Below are 19,888 nucleotides of genomic sequence, written 5' to 3'. Positions count from 1 at the left end.
CGTCTTTCACTTTGGTATCAAATTGTTCGCAATATAAAGGTGCGTACAGTATTTTAAAACTAGTCCCATAATAATAGAACAATAAATGGAATTTTAACAAATATTTTAAATTTTGAATGCTCATCACCACAAAATTATTTATATCTTTCCAGTGTTCTGGCATTAATTTTCGTGTTACATCTTTCATTGTAGTATCAAGTTGTTCACAATCTAAAGGCGCACATTTTAAAACTAGTCCCATAATAATAGCACAATAAATGGAATTTTAACAAATATTTTAAAATTTTGACCACACAAGTATTTATAATCTTTCAAGTATTCTGACCTCAATTGTCATGCTACATTGTCATTATTGTATCATTGAGTGCAATCTAAAGGCGCTCATTTTGAAACCACTCCCAGATTGATCGGATAAAATTAACATTTTTAACAAATATTTTAAAATGATGGACGCAGAATGTATCCACCGCTCGGATTCAGGAGAAAAATTATGGACAATATATGAGTTCACTGAGTGCGATAGAGTTAATACTACCAGCCTCTTTACTACACCAAAAGTACGCCTATTTCGCTCAGTCACAATCTATTGTGGGATTACCATCGAACACCGGCTCGTGGGACCTTGGCTAAGCCTCCCTATATCTTACCTTGTGGTTACTTTGAAGTGATTTTGGGGCTCAGCGACCCTGTGGCCCAGTCGTCGACCAGGCCTCCTCGTTGCTGGACTGGTCATCCAGGCTGTTGGATGCGGCTGCTCGCAGCCTGATGTATGAGTCGCAGTCTGGTTGATCAGGTATCCTTTGGAGGTGTTTGTCAAGTTCTCTCTTGAACACTGTGAGGGGTCAGCCAGTTATGCCCCTTATGTGTAGTGGGAGCATGTTGAACAGTCTCGGACCTCTGATGTTGATTGAGTTCTCTCTCAGAGTACCTGTTGCACCTTTGCTCTTCAACGGGGTTATTCTGCACATCCTGCCATGCCTTCTGGTCTCATGTGCTGTTATTTCTTTGTGCAGGTTTGGGACCAGCCCCTCTACTATTTTCCATTTGTAAATTATTATGTATCACTCCCTCCTGCATTCAAGAAAATACAGATTTAGGCTCTTTAGTCAGTCCCAATAGTTTAGATGTTTTTCTGAGTGGATTCTAGCAGTAAAGGATCTCTGCGCACTCTCCAGGTCAGCAATTTCTCCAGCTTTGGTAGGGGCTGTCATTGTGCATCAGTACTCCACTCTAGAGAGCACTAGCGTATTGAAAAGTTGTGATCTGAGTAACAGGTATTTGTAATTGCTATGTTCCTGATCAATTCATCATTATTAGTGAAAATGAGGTCCAGCGTCTTCTTTTTCCTAGTTTGAAATTGAAATTGAAATAAGTTTATTGAGGTAAAATACACACAAAGGGATGAGGTAGCTCAAGCTATTCTCACCCCATTCAGTACAACGTGTTAATATATACATAGACACACATCACAAATAAACATATTACCAAACATTCTGAGAGATAAACATATACATTTCCTCCTTCACAAGTAGTATGTTATCAGACGTACACACAAATACTTTTATGACCTAGGTATACTGTATAGACAATTTGCAAGAGACATGCAGATAATTCAAAATATTACAATCTTGGTGCAAAATTCTTATATCTCTCAAGAATATCATCAACCTTGCCGTTGTGACACATCCAGGCTATTTGTTCAGGAACAGTCCTTATCTCAGTGTTCCTATATACATTAATCAACGGACAATCAAGAACATAATGGGCCAGGGTGTGAGACCTTAACATACCACATAGTTTACACTTCGTGTCATTATCATGAACATGTATCCCATATTCCCAGTAATATTTGTACCCAAGCCTGAGCCGCATGTACACAGAGTCACTCCAAGCATTTCTCCTTTTACCATAAGTGAAATGGGTGTTTTGATTCACATACATGTAGTGTTGCATGGTTTGAATACTCTCATACATTATCTCTCTCCTCTCCACTCCCGCCTGTGCCTGAATATTTCTGATTTTGCTTCTTATTTGTCTCATTGTGAATTCACATTCAATGTCAACTTGTGGTTTTGATGTGACACGTTTGGCCAAGTCATCCGCCACCTCGTTGAGCACTATTCCAACATGAGATGGAATCCACATGAATTTCACACTATAACCTTTCAGCTGTATCTCAGTTATTCTTCTCTTACAGTCCTCAACTATAGACATGAAGACTGGGTTTCGACTGTTTAAGGACTCCAGTGCTCCTCGGCTATCGACAAATACAAAAACATTTTTGTCGTCATGACGTACTTCCTCCAAACACGCCAGAATGGCCTGCAGTTCAGCTTGTGTGGATGATATATAATTACTAAGCCGGAGTTCAATTATCCTGTCCACAGTCCCAAACTCCGTATATCCCCTTATTAGGACACCACACAGTTTTCAACAACAGTTTTCCTAGTTGGTTCTACTATTTGCTGGTTTAAGGCAAGTCTGTCGCACATCCATAGCAGGTCATTTGCATGTGTGTGTTCATTTAGGCTTCTTCCAGGAATTCTCTTTGATACAACTGTATCAACTAAGATCTTCCATTTCAGGTGCCATAGGATGATGTTTGGGGCTGGATTTGTGAGGTTTTCCAAGCAGTGTTCTATTTTCATTAGTTGGTCTTTAAATTGCTGATAATTTGCCTCTGGTGACTTATATACAAGGACAATAACTACATTTAAGACCTCTATTTTGATTATTAGCACTTCCATCATATCATTTGTGGTGTTTAGCAGCTCAGTACAGATGAGTGTGTCCTTGATGTACAGGCTGACCTCACCCTGTAGCCTGTGTTTCCTGTCACATCTGAAAAGATTGTACTCCAAAATCCATATTTCACCATCATGGTAGTCCTTGGTGTGAGTTTCCGTTAGGGCTGCAAACACTGCATTTGCCTCATGTAAGAGGCCATTTATGAAGTGCACTTTGTTACATTTGCAAATTTTTATACCCTGAATGTTGGCAAATAAAAATGATGTTATGTTCATGGAAGTGCTGGATGCTTTACTTGGTGTTAATATCTGAGGCTCTGGTAAGGAGATCACTGTGTTTGCGTCCTCTCTAGCATTTGACCGAGTTGGTGGTAGAGTCTGAACATTTTTAGCCATTCTTCTCCTCCTCCTCCTCCTCCTCCTCCTCCTCCTCCTCCTCCTCCTCCTCCTCCTCCTCCTCCTCCTCCTCCTCTTGCTAAAAAATCATCCTGGTAAATAGTGTTGTGGCTGCTTACATCGAGATGGTTTGTCGGTCTAATTCGCTTGGTACCTTTTATATGAAAAGCTGGACATTGTGTTGAAACATTCATTCTTATTTAAAGAGTTCTTGCACAGTTCTGGGTGAAAGAAATCATAGCTTTTGGTACATTTACCTGTACTAAGAAGGGTCCTGCACTTTCTGGGATGATCATATTTACATAGTCCATTTGTTCTCCCCGATACCCCATTTATAATATCGGCAGATTCTGGGTCCTTGTTTTGTTTGTTTAAAAAACCCTGGCGCCAATATCGCGCCGGGTTCAGGCGCCGTTACCGCACTCGACCCCAACATCGCATCCAGCGCCTGCATAGCATCTGGCCCTGGTGCTAACGTTGCATCCTGCCCCAACGTTGCATCCGGCCCCAACGTCGCATCCGGCCCCAACATTGCATCCAGCTCCAACGTCGCATCCGGCCCCAACGTCGCATCCGGCCCCAACGTCGCGTCCGGCCCCAACGTCGCGTCCGGCCCCAACATCGCGTCCGGCCCCAACGTCGCGTCCGGCCCCAACGTCGCGTCCGGCCCCAACGTCGCGTCCGGCCCCAACGTCGCGTCCGGCCCCAACGTCGCGTCCGGCCCCAACGTCGCGTCCGGCCCCAACGTCGCGTCCGGCCCCAACGTCGCATCTGGCCCCAACATCGCATCCGGCCCCGACGCTGACGTCGCATCCGGCCCCGACGCTGACGTCGCATCCGGCCCCGACGCTGACGTCGCATCCGGCCCCGACGCCGACGTCGCATCCGGCCCCGACGCCGACGTCGCATCCGGCCCCGACACTGACGTCGCATCCGGCCCCGACGCCGACGTTGCATCCGGCCCCGACGCCGACGTTGCATCCGGCCCTGACACTCTGAGATGTAGCTCCAATTCTGGTTCTGCCTGGGTGTCCTTGACAATTTGTTTGAAAACATTGGAGATTTCCTTGCAGGCAGTTAGAAATGATTTTCTGTGCCCTGCTGGGGTTTTATCAAGAATTGCGATCATCTTCAAGACAGTAATGTTATCCTTTTTGCAGAACCAGTGCACCTAGTGGTCTCTAAGACCAATTCTCCTGGCATTATTTGACATGTTGGCACATTTACTCTGTATGGCTGCTGAACATAGTTGGCATGGAAGCTCTGTTGGTAATCTACTTCCTTGTTGCATTCTGGGCAAATCTTTACTAAAGGCATTTTGACCATAATGCTTTTGGTCAGTGGTGGTGGTGGTAAGGCAGTGGACCAGTGGTTGTTGACTAGTGGTAAAGGAGGGGGAGCGACCCTTCACAGCCTACCGAGTGTGTACACAGATCAAGCCTTGCGGCCCCTGTACACAGTCTGGTGTGTGTATTGCCTCACTATTCACTTAATTATGCGTTCCAGATTTTCCACGTGACAATTTTCTTACACTTTCAAGCCTTTATGCCTGTTTTGTTAGCGTTCACTATTCACCGTATCACTGTTCACTGTAGTCTAAGTATACCGAGGTAAGTATATGTTGACTTGGGCTTCGTGCAGGCACTATACGCTCCCACGTTGGCTAGTTAGAGATGGTTATTCTCTATTAAAGACAAAGTTCTAATGGGATCACTGTATTTTTCTTTCCTAAATGTGGTTTTACACTTTGTGATAACTGTGATCCGTGTTCTATCACTGTAATCCTAATATGTCCGAATATATTGAAGTTTATTCACGTAGTGCACAAACCCCACGACCCTCCCTCGCACAGACCACTGGACAACTATACCTACAACTCTCAGACCTGCTCTCACAAGCATGGAATGGACACACAAAAATATGGGGAATATGACATTAAACATTTATAAAACATTAAACACAATAAAATAAAATATGCTCAAAGAAAATTATGAATCTTAACTACAATTTCTGGGCGGAGCCCCGTTGGCTTCCTGGAGCTATCCAGGCTGAATGGTTATGTATAACTTTCTGGCATCAGTCAATGTGCACAGAGTTCTTGTCTACCGGGGACAACAAGCCAGAACCTGGCCCTCTCAAGAGAGGCATGAGGAGCAATGGCCTGCAGAAACCCCTGTGTGGTTGGGGGCATTCTGTGTCTGCCATCGACCGGATCTGGCACCCAGAAATGTAGGCACCCCAAAACAAACCCCTATTCTGGTGAAACTATTGCTACCGAAAGCCGAATTAGTGGACAGAACTCCCCATCCGAAAATTAGCAAACGAGCATGACGTCATCATGTCGCTGCACCGCTGTTTGCGCAACCCTCTCCCTGGGAGGGGGAAGGGGAAGCCCCAATCTCTCATGCAGGCGATCCACCGTTCAGTTCTCAGGCTGATGTGTTACTGGCATGGTTTTGTGCCTCTAGCTCCTGCGATTTTCTCAGATTCTGTGCCTTGTGGCGTGGACTGTCTCTACGGGTGATGTGTGAACCAGGAGTAATATTCTTTGGTACTCGGGCTGCATGCGCCTAGGGCCACCTTCCATAGGTGCCCTGTTAGTACTGCCTGTTGGACCGTGCTTGGGTTTTTGTACCCTTGGTGTTACAGGGTGTGGGGTTTTGTTTTGCTGCCTCCTTGTACGAGTTGGATTTGGCATCTACCCCTCACCGGGTTCGGTTCAGTGATCCCGATGGTTCTTCGGTTCCGTCTTTCCAGAGGTTTCTGGCTTCCCGAGTCCAGTCACAGTGGGTGCGGGAAGCCCTTGCGGCTTACCTCCTGCGCAACTCAGATTTTGCTTTCTTGATGGATCTGTGTTCCTTCGTGTATGGATCTTCGTGTCCTTACTGGGTTTGCTACAAAGTTCCAGAGTTGTCCTGGTTTGTAGACTGCCCTTTCTTTTCTTTGGAAGCATGGCATACGTTCTGTCTGTCCCGCACACTTGGGTGGCGGAAAGCTCAGCTGGCATTGCAGGTTTTCCTGGGGAGCGCATTTGAGCATCTCAATGAGTGCTTGTTCGCCCCTGCCATTCCGTGGGATGTTGGTGTGATGCAGCTTCATGTGCAGGTTCCTTCCCTTTCGGCTGCATTGGTCGTTGAGGACTTGCATATGTGGGGCATACTGGCTTTGGCCCTGTGGTTCTTCTCCCTCCTAGAGCTATCTTCGTTCTAGCTTGCAATGGATATGGAGGAGCTTGGGGCTGCCTCTGGGTCTGACACATTGCCTTCAGCGGCGTGTGCGTTTGTGCTGTTGAAGCTGTTCGCGCCATTCCGGTGAGATGTGATTTCGTTTCTCAGCTCGCGTGTTGGCAGGCGGTGCTCGCTTCTTCCTTGGAATCCGCTTGGTCCCTGGCTCTTAGATTGTATTCGCCCTTTTGTCTGTTGATGTTTGCAGAGTCTGCGGTGATGCAGTATCTGCAGGCGGCTTCGGCTAGTTGCCGTCCTATGTTGGAATTCTTGGTCCTCCGGGGGCTTGTGGGGGGCCGTCCCAGCGGGGTCGTGCCAGGGCTCGGGGTAGGCCAGTGGTGTCAGGTTCAGCGCCGGCGCAGCCTTTGGTGCCGTCTGTTTCTGCTTGACTCGGGGATCACCCTTTGCGCTGCTTGGGTGCTCGTAAGGTGCGTCGGCTCTTTCACGGTTCGTCCCATTGACGGGGCGATAGGGGGGAGGCTAGCTTTATTGGCTCGCGCCTGGTCCCACGATTCGTGGGCCTTTCAAGTCGTTTTGTGCGACCTGTGGTGGTGTTGGGTGGCTCCTCCTCTTTCATAGGATTTGGGGCAGGTGGGGTGGGCCACTTTTCCTGCGCTCTGTCAAGTCGTCTCGGAGTGGGTTTGCTCGGGTGTGGTTGAAACGTCTTCATCCCTCAGGTGGATCTCCCACCTGTTTCCGGTCCTGAAAAGGGACCTCCGGTTCATTCTGGACTTGTCTCATCTGAACCCGTGGGTTTATTCCCCCTCCTTTTGGATGACCACTCTGTCCCAGGTCTGTCTTCTGTTGGGGCCGGGCACTTGGATGGTGTCCCGGGACCTCCAGGACACATATTGGCATGTCCCAATTTATCTGCGGTTCAGGGACTGGCTTGGTTTTGTGGTGGGATGTCAAGGTTACCGCTTTCCTTGCCTTTCATTTGGCTTGAATCTGGCGCCTCGCATTTTCACTCACCTTACTCGGGTCGTAGTGGCCTTCCTGCGTCTGTTAGGTGTCTGTGTTCTAGCCTACCGCAACGACTGGCTGGTTTTGGCTCCCAGCTTGTCCATGTGTCTGCTCACCAGGGATTTGGTTCTTTCCCAACTCACTGGGTTCAGGTTCTTGGTGAACTGGTGGAAGTCCCATCTGGTTCCCTCTCAGGTTCGGTCTTGGCTGGGTCTTGTGTGGGACTCTCAGACCTCTTTCTTGTCTCTTCCTCCGGCGGCTCTGCTTCGTCTGCGTCTGTTTCTGAGGAGCTCCCAGGTAATGCGCTGGTTGCCCGAGGGTTTGTGTGGGAGCCTGAACTTTGCCATGATGGTCTTCCCGCAGGGTCCGGTGTGGCTTCGTCGGCTGTTCTGGTTCCTTCGAGGACGTTCCTTCTGCCTTTCTTGCGGCCGCTGAGTTTGACCTCCTGGGCCCTTGCGTCAGTTGCTGGGTCGCCAGCTTCCTCTTCAGGTTTTTTGGGGTTCAGTGCCTTGGTGCCTATCTGAACCCTCGCTCGATGTGTTCACGGACACGTCGCCTCTTGGCTGGGGCTTTGTGACCACTGCTCACAGGCATGCCAGGGGCAGTGGGTTCCGTCCCTCCGTCGGGCTCACAGCACTGTGTGGGAGTTCACGGCTGTGTGGATGTCGCTCAGGAGGATTTGGGTCTCTTGCGGATCGAAGGTCCGCTCCTATTGCTTGAACCGTGGGGGTTCGAAGCGGTCCTCGGCTCTTTGGGGCTGGTCGCTTCGGGTGACTCGTCTGGCGATTTCTCGGGGTTCGGCTCTCCTGGAGGTTCACATTCAGGGGGTGTCAATGTCCTGGCGGACAGCCTGTCCTGGTTCATTCCCCTGTCCACAGAATAGACGTCGATGCTGTCTCGTTCCATTGGCTCTGCCGGATGTTCGGGCCTCCGGAATTGGTGTCTCTGCGTCGGCGTGGTCGAGGCATCTCCAGGTATACCTGGCGCCCTTTGCCGACTGCGAGGTCGTCAGCGTCGATGCCTTCAGGCAGGAGTGGGCGAGGTGGGGTTACCTGTACCACTTCCCCTGGTTCAACTGTTGCTGCAAGTTCTGGCTTGCTAGGAGACTTACCAGTGGAGAGTAGTCCTCTTGGCCCCATGGTGGCTGGCCCAGCCTTGGTTTCATGCGCTGCTTGCTCGGTGTCCGAACCCGAGGGTCTTCCCATGGCTCCGTCTCTTTCAGGAGATCGGTCCTGCCTGTTACGAGGCTGGTTTGCTTTTCTCCTCGAGTCTTCACATCTGGTCTTTCTGACTCGAGTCTATCACCATTTGTATGGAGTGCCAGTGGCTTTGTTGTTGGTCTCCTATCTTCATGCCTTAGCTCGGCGGCAGTATGAGGTTTCCTGGCGGTCCTTCCAGTTTTTCCTATCACAGTGTAGGTGCACTATGGTCTTTGATATGGTTGTTTTGTCCTTCCTGTCGTGGTTGTTTCAGGACCGTCATCTTATGCCGAATACTGTCGCCTCGTATCGTGCGGCGCTGGCGGAGTCGCTACAACTTACATTCGTTATTGATGTTACGTCTGCTCCGTTCTGCAAGTTGTCTCATGCGTTGTTTCACCTCCAGCCTGCTCATGCATCGCCGGAGCCCTCTTGGTCCTTGGACCGGGTGCTCTCTTTACACTGTTCTCCTTGGTTTGTGGTGGCCCCTTTGGTTCAGGATTGTTTTTCCAAGGCTCTTTTCCTGTTGGCATTGGCCTCTGGGGGTTGGGTTGGGGAGCTTCATGTTCTAATCTGGCGCAGTGGTTTTTGTTCTTTTAGTCCTGGTGGCAGGTGTCTCCTTCTTTTGTGGCGAAGAGTGAGACTGCTGCTTTCCGGAGGGGTCCTTGGGTTGTTGATGCTTGGCTGGTCAGGCCGGGGATGCATTATGTGTTGTGTCCGGTTGCGGCTCTCCGCCGTTATTTGCGTCCCACGGCTTCTGTGTCTGGGGATGCGCTTTGGGTTGATCTGGTTTTCCTTCTTCCCCTGTTTCTGGGCTTGGGTCTCCCAGGTCGTCTGCAGGATTATTAAGTCTAGCGAGCCAGCCAGTCTATCCTCGTGCCCACGACGTGCGTAAGTTCGCTGCTTTGGCTGCCGTCTTTGGCATCATGTCTTGGGTTAACATTCGGGCACAGGGTTTTTGGAGGTTGTACAGGGTCCTGGCCGCTCGTTACCTTGTCAATGTCCCTGGACCTCGTAGGGCCCACGTTACAATGGGTCGGTGGTTGCAGTCAGTTATCTCGGCTCCACATTGAGGTGTAAGGAGTGACCATCACCCTGGTAAGTCCCCCCCCCCCCCTTTTTTTTTAATTTGGGTAGTTAGCTCTGGGGAGCCCCCCCCCCCGGCAAGAAAACCAGCATTGAATGTAATGAAACACCATTTTCTGAGTGAGTCCCGGAGGTTCCCTGGCATCCTTCCCTATCTGGTCGGCGGTATTTTTGCGTATTTTGACATCCAGCCAAAGAACTGAAGGGTGGATCACGGGTGGGGGTCTTCCCCCTTTTCCCTCTTGGGGATAGGGGGAGGGTTGCACAGGCAGTGGCTCAGCGACATGATGACGTCATGCTTGTTTGCTAATTTTGGTTTGGGGAGTTCTATCCACTTGTTTGTGTCTGGGTTCCCGATTCAGTCGATGGCAGACATACGATGCTCCCAACCACACGGGGGTTTCTATAGGCCATTACTCCTTGTGCTTCTCTTGAGGGAAGCCAGATTCTGACTTGTGGTCCCTGGTAGGCGAGAACTCCGTGCACACTGACTGATGCCAGAAAGTTATACATATCCATATAGCCTGGATAGCTCCGGGAAGCTTTCAGGACTCGCTCAGAAAATGGCGTTTCGTAACATTTAACTCTGTTTTCTGTGGGGAGCCCCTACGGCTCCCTGGAGCTTATCAGGCTAATGTATGTTATATTAGACTGGGACATTAGCTAAGGAGTTCAGACCTACCAGGGACCAGCGCCAGAACCTGGCCCCTTCAGAGAGGTTTTAGGGAGCAATGGTCCTGGAAAACCCCCTTGTGGTTGGGGTTTTCCTTATCTGTCATCGACCGGGGTTAGGCACCCAGAAAGGTAGGCATAATAAAACAAACCCCACATGGTAAAAAATTAAAACAAAAAACCGAACAGAGAAGTAGAAACTCCCTACAATCCCAAGGAAACGAGCAAACATCACGCTTTACTGCCGCGCCGATCGTCCGTGCAGCCCTCCCCGTCCCGAGAGGGGGAGGGGGGAGCCCCAGACCTCATCGCGCCAGCTGCCTAGCATTAGTTTGTAAGCTAATGTCAACCGGGATAGACGCTTCTCTGGCCTCAGTTTCCTAGGCGGTGTTTGCCTTGTGTTGTGTTGTACGGTGGCCAGGTGTTCCTCATCAGTACCAGGGCTGCATGTGCTTAGGGGCTTCCTTCCCTAAGCACCCTGTGAGTACTGCCCCTGCGTGACAGGGTTATCTTCCCTGGGGCGTTCGCGAACCATTCCCGTAGAGGTTCCTGCTGCTCGGCATTTGCCTCATCCTTGGGGCCAGCTGGGGCTTAGGGCCCTTGTTTGGCCCTGGGTAGGGACTGGTATTGTGCTGGTTAGGGCGTCAAGTTGTTGCGCGACCTGCCACCTAAGCAGCGACCAGTTCCTGTTGCCTCTGGAGACGGTGTACTTTTACGGGGTTTTTCTTTTGTTTTTATTTTCATTTGCCTGGTGGGGGTCTGCCCAGTGTGGCTATTGTTCCACTGGTAGTGTTTGGTGGCCCCTCTGCTAGGCCCCCGTGATTGTACACGTCGCAGGGGTTTTCAGTGTTGTCCTCTACCCCTTGTTGTTTTGGGTTTCTTAACCGGTTAGCAACACCTTGCCCAGGCTTCCCGTAGTTGTTACCCCTATGGGCCCTGAAAACCCCTGTCTGGGCTCAGTGGATCATTGAATGTGTCTTCCGGGTTCCAACCCGTCTTGTACGGGATCATTGGTTGCTGTGCCCTTGTCTCCGGGTGACAGTCGCCACTTTTAATTCCGTCATGTTGCCAGGCGTTCACGGTGGATGCCTTTCGGCAGGACTGGTCGAGGTGGGGTTACCTGTTCCTCTTTCCCCCGGTCCAGCTGTTGCTTCGGGTTCTGGTTCTGTTGGAGACATTCCCAGGGAGAGTAGTCCTTGTGGCCCCTTGGTGACCAGCCCAGCCTTGCTTTCCGATGCTCTTGGCTTGGCGCCCGAACCCAGGATGTTTCCCGTGGCTCCGCCTCTTTCAGGAGGTCAGCCCGGTCCGGTACAGGGCTGGTTCGAACTTCTCCTCTGCTCTTCGCGTCTGGTCTTTTTGACGCGGGTGTATCACCAATATCTATGGTGATGAGGTGGCTTCGTTGATGGTGTCCCACCTGAGAGCTTCGTCTCAGAGACAGTATGAAGTTTCCTGGCGTTCTTTTCGCCATTTTCTGGCTCTTCGTAGGTTGTCTCTTTGTTCGGATCGGGTTGTCTTGTCCTTTCTTGGCTTTTTCAGGACCGTCATTTGATGCCTAATACTGTCGCCTCGTATCGTGCGGCGCTGGCAGAGCCGCTCAAGCTAGCGTTCGGGGTGGACATCACATCCGCCCCATTTCGTAAGCTTTCCTGTGCTATGTTTCACCTCCGGCCTGCTCATGCTCCTCCAGAGTCGTCCTGGTCTTTGGACAGAGTGCTCTCCTATCTTTCCTCTCCTCGGTTTGTGGTTGCCCCTTCGGTTCCGGATTGTTTTTCCAAGGCTTTGTTTTTGTTGGCATTGGCCTCTGGGGGCCGGGTAGGGGAACTTCATGCTCTCCTCCAGCGCAGGGGTTTCTGCTCTTTTGGTCCTGGGAATAGGTTTGTCCCTTCTCCATCTTTTCTGGAGAAGAATGAGACGGCTGCTTTCCGGAGGGGTCCGTGGGTTATTGATGCTTGGTTAGTTTGGCCAGGGGTGCATCATGTGTTGTGTCCAGTTGCAGCACTTCGCCGTTACCTGCGCGCTTCAGCTGGGGTTGCTGGGGATGCGCTTTGGGTTGATCCGGTTTCCCTCGTTCCCTGTTCCAGGGCTCGGGTCTCCCGGGTTGTCCGCAGGGTTATTAAGTCTAGCCAGCTTGCGGTCTATCCTCGCGCCCATGATGTTCGAAAGTTTGCAGCCTTGGCTGCCATGTTTGGTAACATGTCTTGGGCTCATATTCGGGTGCATGGATTTTGGAATTTGAACAGGGTCCTGGCCGCCCGTTATTTGGTGAACGTCCCTGCTCCTCGGCGTTCTTGTTTTGCTTTGGGTCGCAGGTTGCAGCCAGTTGTCTCGACTTCGCGTTGAGAAGTTTGTGGCCGCCGCCTCCCGGGTAAGTCTCTAATTCTTTCTCTTTGGGTATGTAGCTCCAGGGAGCCATAGGGGCTCCCCACAGAAAACGAGCATTGAATGTAATGAAACGCCATTTTCTGGGTGAGCCCCGGAGGCTCCTTGGCTACTCTCCCTCCCATCCGGTCGGCGGGGTTTTTCGCGTTGGTTGAAGCCTAGTTTCCAAACTGAAGGCAGCCGGCACGGTGATGTCCGGGGCCCCCCTCCCCCTTTGGGGGGGGGGGTGCTGCTGCTGCGCAGACAACCGGCGCAGCAGTAAATTGATTGTTTGACTGTTCTTTGGGATTGTAGGGTGTTTTCTACCTCTCTGTTCGGTTTTTGTTGTAGTTTTACCATGTGGGGTTTGTTTTGTTATGCCTACCTTTCTGGGTGCCTGACCCCAGTCGATGGCAGATAAGGAAAACCCCGAACCATATGGGGTTTTCCAGGGCCATTGATCCCTGAAACCTCTCTGAAGGGGCCAGGTTCTGGCACTGGTCCCTAGTAGGTCTGAACTCCATAGCTAATGTCCCGGTCTACCATAACATACATTAGCCCGATAAGCTCCAGGGAGCCTCCGGGGCTCACCCAGAAAATGGCGTTTCATTACATTCAACGCTGGTTTTATTGTTATGATTATTACCATAACCATTTCTAGTACCCAGGACCATTTGTTCTTACCTTCTCTCCTAGGAGTGCTTCACTGTACTTGCATCTCTTGGATTCTGTTCCATTTTAATTAGTCTCATTGTAAATTATGTTTTATCTCAATAAACTTCATCTTTTGGAGTTATGCTTCTTATGGTAACTGCCCTGATGGGGTTTTGACAGTTGTTCATGAACTACTGAGTCATTAATTGTGTTTTCAGTTCTGGAGCAGTGAAGGAGGAATATGACCGTCTGAAGGCAGAGATGCTGAAGGCTGAGGAGGATACACAGTTCACATACCAAAAGAAGAAAGGCATTGCAGCTGAACGAAAGGAAGCCAAACAGGAGAAGGAAGAAGCGGAGAGATACCAAAGACTGAAGGATGAGTTGGTAAGCCATTAGTGTCTATTTTAGTTTTTTTATTTCCTGAATATTTATTGATTTTGAATTGTCAGTTTATAGAATACTATATTCATGTTGATGGCTTTCACTCATCACAAATTCTGTATATCATATGTAATAAATCTGGTAAGAGCCATTTTAGAGTGGGGCTTTCATTTAAATCAGGATGTGTCATTGACACACGAATAACAAATACTTCTGGATTTTTTGTCTTCCAAAAAAACGACATGCTGTTTATGCACAGTACCCTATGATGACTGCACATGCAAATGCTGTGGATTATTATTGTGTTGGAGTGAGGCTCAGTTATAACTGTGTTTAGAGCTTAATTGCAATTTTCCTCCACTGAAATATCCATCAATTTTTCTAAGCCTAAAATATAAGTGAAAATGATGCAGCTGGGAAGAAACTGCATTAAATTTTGTCACTAGATTTGAAATACAGTATAGACAAAATAATTTGTGGATTAGATGTAGCAATCTTTACGCATGAATGGTGTGAACAAATCAACTAACCATTTGTTACATCAAAAAGGCTAAATACAAAATATTCGCCATTTTTCTGTGGGGGAGCCCTGCCGGCTCCCTGGAGTTATTGGACTGATATTAGCTAATACAGGTATTAGTACAGGGCTTCATTCATATAGAGTTGTCAAGCCTACTGGGAACCACCAGCCAGATCATGAAACATGGAACATGGCCCCACAGCAGAGCTCGGTGTTGGTGGTGGCGCTGCTGCAGAGTGCGCTATTGGGGGGTGGCACCACAGCAGAGAGTGGTGTCGGGAGTGGCGCCATAGCAGAGAGTGGTGTCGGGAGTGGCACCACAGCAGAGCGCGGTTTCGGCGGTGGTGCCACAGCAGAGTGCGGTCTCTGGCAAAGGAAAACAAACAAAACAAGGACCCATAACCTGTCGTTATAATAAATGGGGTACCTGTATCATGGGATATCGGGAAGAACAAATGGAATATGTAGGGAGCCGGTCGGCTGAGCGGACAGCACGCGGGACTTGTGATCCTGTGGTCCTGGGTTCGATCCCAGGCGCCGGCGAGAAACAATGGGCAGAGTTTCTTTCACCATATGCCCCTGTTACCTAGCAGTAAATTAGGTACCTGGGTGTTAGTTAGCTGTCACAGGCTGCTTCCTGGGGGTGGAGGCCTGGTTGAGGACCGGGCCGCGGGGACACTAAAAGCCCCGAAATCATCTCAAGATAACCTCAAGATAATTTAAGTACGATCACCTTAGAAAGTGCAGAATCATCCATAGTACAGGTAAATGCACCGAAAGCTGTGAATATTTTCATTCAGAACTTTGCAAGAACTCCTTAGATAGGAAAGAATTCTTCAACATTGAATGTCCAGCTTTTTCATATAAGAGGTACCAGGCGAATAAAAACGACAGACCGCCACCATGAAAACAGCCACAACTCTGTTGACCAGGATGATTTTTTAGCAAGAGGAGGAGAAAAATGGCTTAAAATGTCCAGACTCTACCACCAACTTGGTCAAATGCTAGAGAGGACACAAACACAGTGGCCTCCCTACCAGGACCTCAGATATTAACACTTTTGCATTTTGGGCGAGCAAGCATTTCTCCTACCCTAGTGGTTTTGGACGTTCCGCGGGAGCGTGCGGTAATACTGAAAAGTGAAGACTTTTCAACTTTGTCACCTTAATTCTCGTCCTAGGTTTTTCAATTTTGTATCAATGTGTTCGCAATAAAATTCCCAACAGGAGTATATGCATATATTGTCAAAAACCGTGGCGCGTTCCACCCGCCGTCGTGATGAAAGCAGGTGATGAGAGCAGGGAGGAGCGCCAGGCCGTCCATTAGAGAGCGCGGTAATACTGAGAAGTGTATACTCCTTTTAACTTTGTCACCTTAATTCTCAACCTAGGTTTTCCAATTTGATATCAATGTATTCACAATAGAATTCTCTACACAATTAAATACATGTGAAGTCCGAGAGCCCAGCGTACCACCCGCACAAAGCAGACAAAGTGAGAGAGAATTACCCAGTCTCCGTGGTGTAGTGGTAAGACACTCGCCTGGCGTTCCGTGAGCGCTATGTCATGGGTTCGTATCCTGGCCGGGGAGGATTTACTGGGCGCAATTCCTTAACTGTAGCCTCTGTTTAACACAACAGTAAAATGTGTACTTGGATGAAAAAACGATTCTTCGCGGCAGGGGATCGTATTCCAGGGACCATAGGATTAAGGACTTGCCCGAAACGCTACGCGTACTAGTGGCTGTACAAGAATGTAACAACTCTTGTATATATCTAAAAAAAAAAAAAAAAAAAAAAAAAAAAAAAAAAAAAAATATTCTCGTCTTAGGTCTTTAATTTTTGTATCATTGTGTTCGCAATAGAATTCCCTATAGGTGTATATGCAAATATAAAGTCCAAAAGCCCGATGTACCATCCACAGCAAACAGAGAAAGTGATGGTGCGTTACACCAGTGAGCGCTAATAAAGAGCATTAAAATGTGTTTTCTCTTTTCAACTTACCTCAATTCTTGTCCTAGGTCTTTCATTTTGGTATTAATGTGTTCGTAATGAAAAATCCCTACAAGGTGTATATGCATATAATGTCCAAAACCGCGGTTTTCACAAAACCAAATGTTTTTAATTTTTGACGCCATCCTTAGTCATCAGTGGGTATTGAACTAGTAAACTTTTGACTCCATCCTTAGTCATCGGTGGGCGAAAGTGTTAACACCAAGTAAAGCATCCAGCACTTTAACTAACATGATAAAATCATTTTTATTTGCCAGTATTCAGGATATAAAAACATGCAAATCTAACAAAGTTCATTTTATAGATGGTCTCCTGCATAAGGCAACTGAAATGTTTGCAGACACCCACACAAATGACTACCATGATGGTGAAATATGGATCTCAGAGTACAACTTTTCAGATGTGACAGGAAACACAGGCTACAGGGTGGGGTCAAGCCTGTACATCAAAGACACACTCATCTGTACTGAGCTGCTAAACACCACAGACAATATGGTGGAAGTGCTGACAATCCTCCCCCCCCCCTTCCCCTGGCATCTGGTTCCCAAATGTCTGAGGGTTTCAGAGTCAGGGCATGGTTTAACTGGGGATGAGACTCAGGTGGTTCCTGGGGTTGCCCCATTCGAGGTGGGGATGGAGGCTTTCGAACCTGTTCCTCCCGCCGAGGCTTCTGGGTCCTTCCAGCAGGACTCTTATATTGCTGCCTTTCCATTGGACTCTGTCTTTTCTTCAAGGATGGAAGGCGTTGGCGACGGCTCTGCCCTGGGTCCTGGTTTGGAGGATTCTGGGGTTGTGGTGGAGGCAGCTCTGGGGGGCTTGGGCACCTTTTGATTCTGCCTGGGCTTTGGTTCCTTCGGGGCAGGGTCTGCTATTACAAGGTTCAGGGTTTTCATATCCCCCTTCCTTGTACGAATTTGACATGAGGTTGGCTCCTCCCGGGTTCGTTTCCGTGTTCTCTTGGGTCTGCTGCTTCGTCCTTCCGGAGGTTTTCTACCTCTCGTATTTCCCCTGCGGAGTTTTGGGAGGCCCTAGGTGCCTACCTCCTTCGAGACCTGGATTTCGCCTCTGTGATGAACCCGGTCTCTATTGAGTTTGGGTCTTCTTCCCCGTGTTGGGTGTGTTATGAGGTTCCAGCATCTTCTTGGCTTGTGGACTGCCCTTTCTTTTCGTTGGGTGCGTAGCATATGTTCTGTCGTACCTGCACGCTTGAGTGGCGAGAGGTCACCACTGTGTTGCATGTGTACTTGGGCGTACATTTGAGCACCTTAAAGTGTGCTCGTTTGCCCCTGTGCTGCCATGTGAGGTTGGTGTGCGGCAGTTGCATGTCCAGGTCCCTTCCCTTTTGGCTGCTTTGGTTGTGGAGGATCATTGGGCTCGTGGGCATTTGGCCTCGGTCCTCCGCTTCTTTTCCCTTCTTGAGCTGTCCTTAGACTGGCTTGTGAAGGATGTGGACGCGTTGAGTGTCGAGTCGTCGTTTGCGGCATTAACTTTGGCGGCTAGGACATCGGTGGCGGTGCTCAAACTGTTTGCATCTATCCTCTGTGTATGCACCTCTGTTTTATGCCTCCTGCCTCGCGTCTTGGCAGGCTGTCCTCGCTCTCTCTGTGGATTCTGCTTGGACCCTGGTTCTTAAATTGTCGTCTTTATTTTGTTCGCAGGTATTTGCGGATCCGGTTGTCGCTCACTTTTTGCAGGCAGCTTTTGCTAGTTGCCACCCTCTTTCGGATATGTTAGTTGTCTAGGGTGCGCACTCTTGTGCTTCCCGGAAAGGTCGTATCAGAGTTTGTGTATCTGCTGGTCGACGTGGGCTCTTGGTGCCAGTTTCTGAGCCGGCACCTATTCCAGGGCCGGCTTGTCTGGTCGGCATGATGCTCGCTCTGTGCTCAAGTTGGGTTCTCAGAAAGGTCGCCGGCCCTTTCGCTGGTCGCCCCATTAACAGGGCACTGGGGAAGAGGCTGTCTATGTTTGCCCAATCATGGTCCTACAATTTGTGGGTGTTTCAGGTCATGTCTTCTTGCTTGCGGAGGAGTTTTGCGGCTCCTTCCCCTCTGGGGAGTTCGGGGCTGGCGAGGCAGGTGAATTCCCCTTTGCTTCGTTGGGTCATCTTGGAGTGGGTTTGCTTGGGCATGGTCAAAACGACCTTGTCCCTCAAGTAGATTTCCCGCTTGTTTCCAGTCCCAAAACGGGACTGTGCGGATCTGCGGTTCATTCTGGACTTGTCCCATCTGAACCCATGGATTCCTTGCCCTTCTTTTTGGATGACCACTCTGTCCCAGGTCTGGCTTCTCTTGGAGCTGTGTAGTGTTTCTGGACCTCCGGGATGCGTATTGGCATGTCCCTATTCATTCGGGGTTCAGGGACTGGTTAGGTTTTGTGGTGGGGCACCAAGCTTACTACTTTCGTTGCTTTCCCTTCGGGGTGAATCTGGCACCTCGCGTTTTCACATGTCTTACCCGGGTTGTGGTGGTTCATCTGTGTTTGCTAGGTGTTTGGGTTTTGGCCTACCTCAACGACTGGTTGGTGAGTGCTCCCAGCCAGTTCGCGTTTCTGCTAACCAAGGGTGCGGTTCTTTCGCAGCTCGCTGGGTTCGGGTTCTGCTGAACTGGCGGAAGTCCCATCTGGTCTCGTCTCAGGTTTAGACGTGGCTGGGCCTTGTCTGGGATTCCCGGACAGCATCCTCGTTTTCCTCAGGTAGCGTTGCTGTGGCTGCAGTCCCGCCGTCATCTGTTTCTGAGGAGGGTCCCGGGTCACATGGAGGTTGATCGAGCAGCTGTGTGGAAGTCTGAAATTCGCTGTGATTGTTTACCCGCTGAGTCGGGTTTGGTTGCAGCGTCTGTTCTGGTTCCTTCGGGGGCGGTCCCTTCATCCTCTCTCGCAATCGCTTTCTGCCTTTCAGCAGAACAAAGCCTGCCTCGATGTGTTCACAGATGCCTCCTCTCTAGGCTCAGGTTTTGTGACTAGTGCTCACCGTGCTGGCCAGGGGCAGTGAGCTTCATCCTTCCATCAGGCTCTCAGTACGGTGCGGGAATTTATGGTCGTGTGGCTTGTGCTGTTGAATTCAGCTCGCTCGGGGCTCTGTGATCAAGCTCCATTTGGATTGTGCTCCGATGGTTCATTAACTGAACAGCGGGGAGTCTCTGCGGTCCATGGCTCTTTGGGGTTGGTCGCTTTGGGTGGTTCTTCTGCCGAGTTCTAGGGGGCTTAACTCTGTGTGGTTCATATTCGGGGCATGTCCACAGAATAAACAATCAATCCTGATTCATTCAGTTGACTCTACTGAACATTTGGGACCCCGAAGGTGGATTCTTCGCGTCGGCGTGGTCGAGGCGTCTGCACGTCTGTGGCGTCCTTCCCAACTGCGAGGCTGTCGCGATAGTAGACGCTTTTTAGACGCCACCGCTGCTGCCTGCGGTGGCGTTGGGTGGCTCCTCCTTCGGGGGGTTCAGGGCTAGCTGGGTGGGCCTCTTCTGTGCCCTGTCGCGTTGTTTCGGAGTGGGTTCGCTTGTGCATGGTTGAAACGACCTCGTCTCTCAGGCGAGTTCCTGCACAGTGCAGAGTGGGTGTTCGTGGCTGTGTGGATGTCACTCTGGAGGATTCAAGTCGCTCGTGGATCGACAATCCGGCTACTTCAGACTGTTCCCCCGGGGATTCTTTGTCTGAACCGGGGGGTT

The 19,888-nt window shown here is 49.7% G+C and overlaps 1 protein-coding gene across 2 annotated transcripts in view; it reads left to right on the top strand.

Moving 5' to 3' along the window:
• SMC1 (structural maintenance of chromosomes 1) overlaps positions 1 to 19,888 on the top strand; it is a 236,364-nt gene that overhangs the window by 29,504 nt on the left and 186,972 nt on the right. For both annotated transcript variants that reach the window (XM_069334324.1, XM_069334323.1), the window contains exon 4: positions 13,521 to 13,689. In XM_069334324.1, the coding sequence (XP_069190425.1) occupies positions 13,521 to 13,689 (169 nt within the window). The remainder of the gene's footprint in view (positions 1 to 13,520; positions 13,690 to 19,888) is intronic.

The sequence above is a fragment of the Procambarus clarkii genome, chromosome 31, assembly GCF_040958095.1.
Source record: "Procambarus clarkii isolate CNS0578487 chromosome 31, FALCON_Pclarkii_2.0, whole genome shotgun sequence".
Lineage (NCBI taxonomy): Eukaryota > Metazoa > Arthropoda > Malacostraca > Decapoda > Cambaridae > Procambarus > Procambarus clarkii.
The sequence above is the reverse complement of the archived record's forward strand: the minus strand, read 5'-3'. Positions and strand labels throughout refer to the sequence as shown.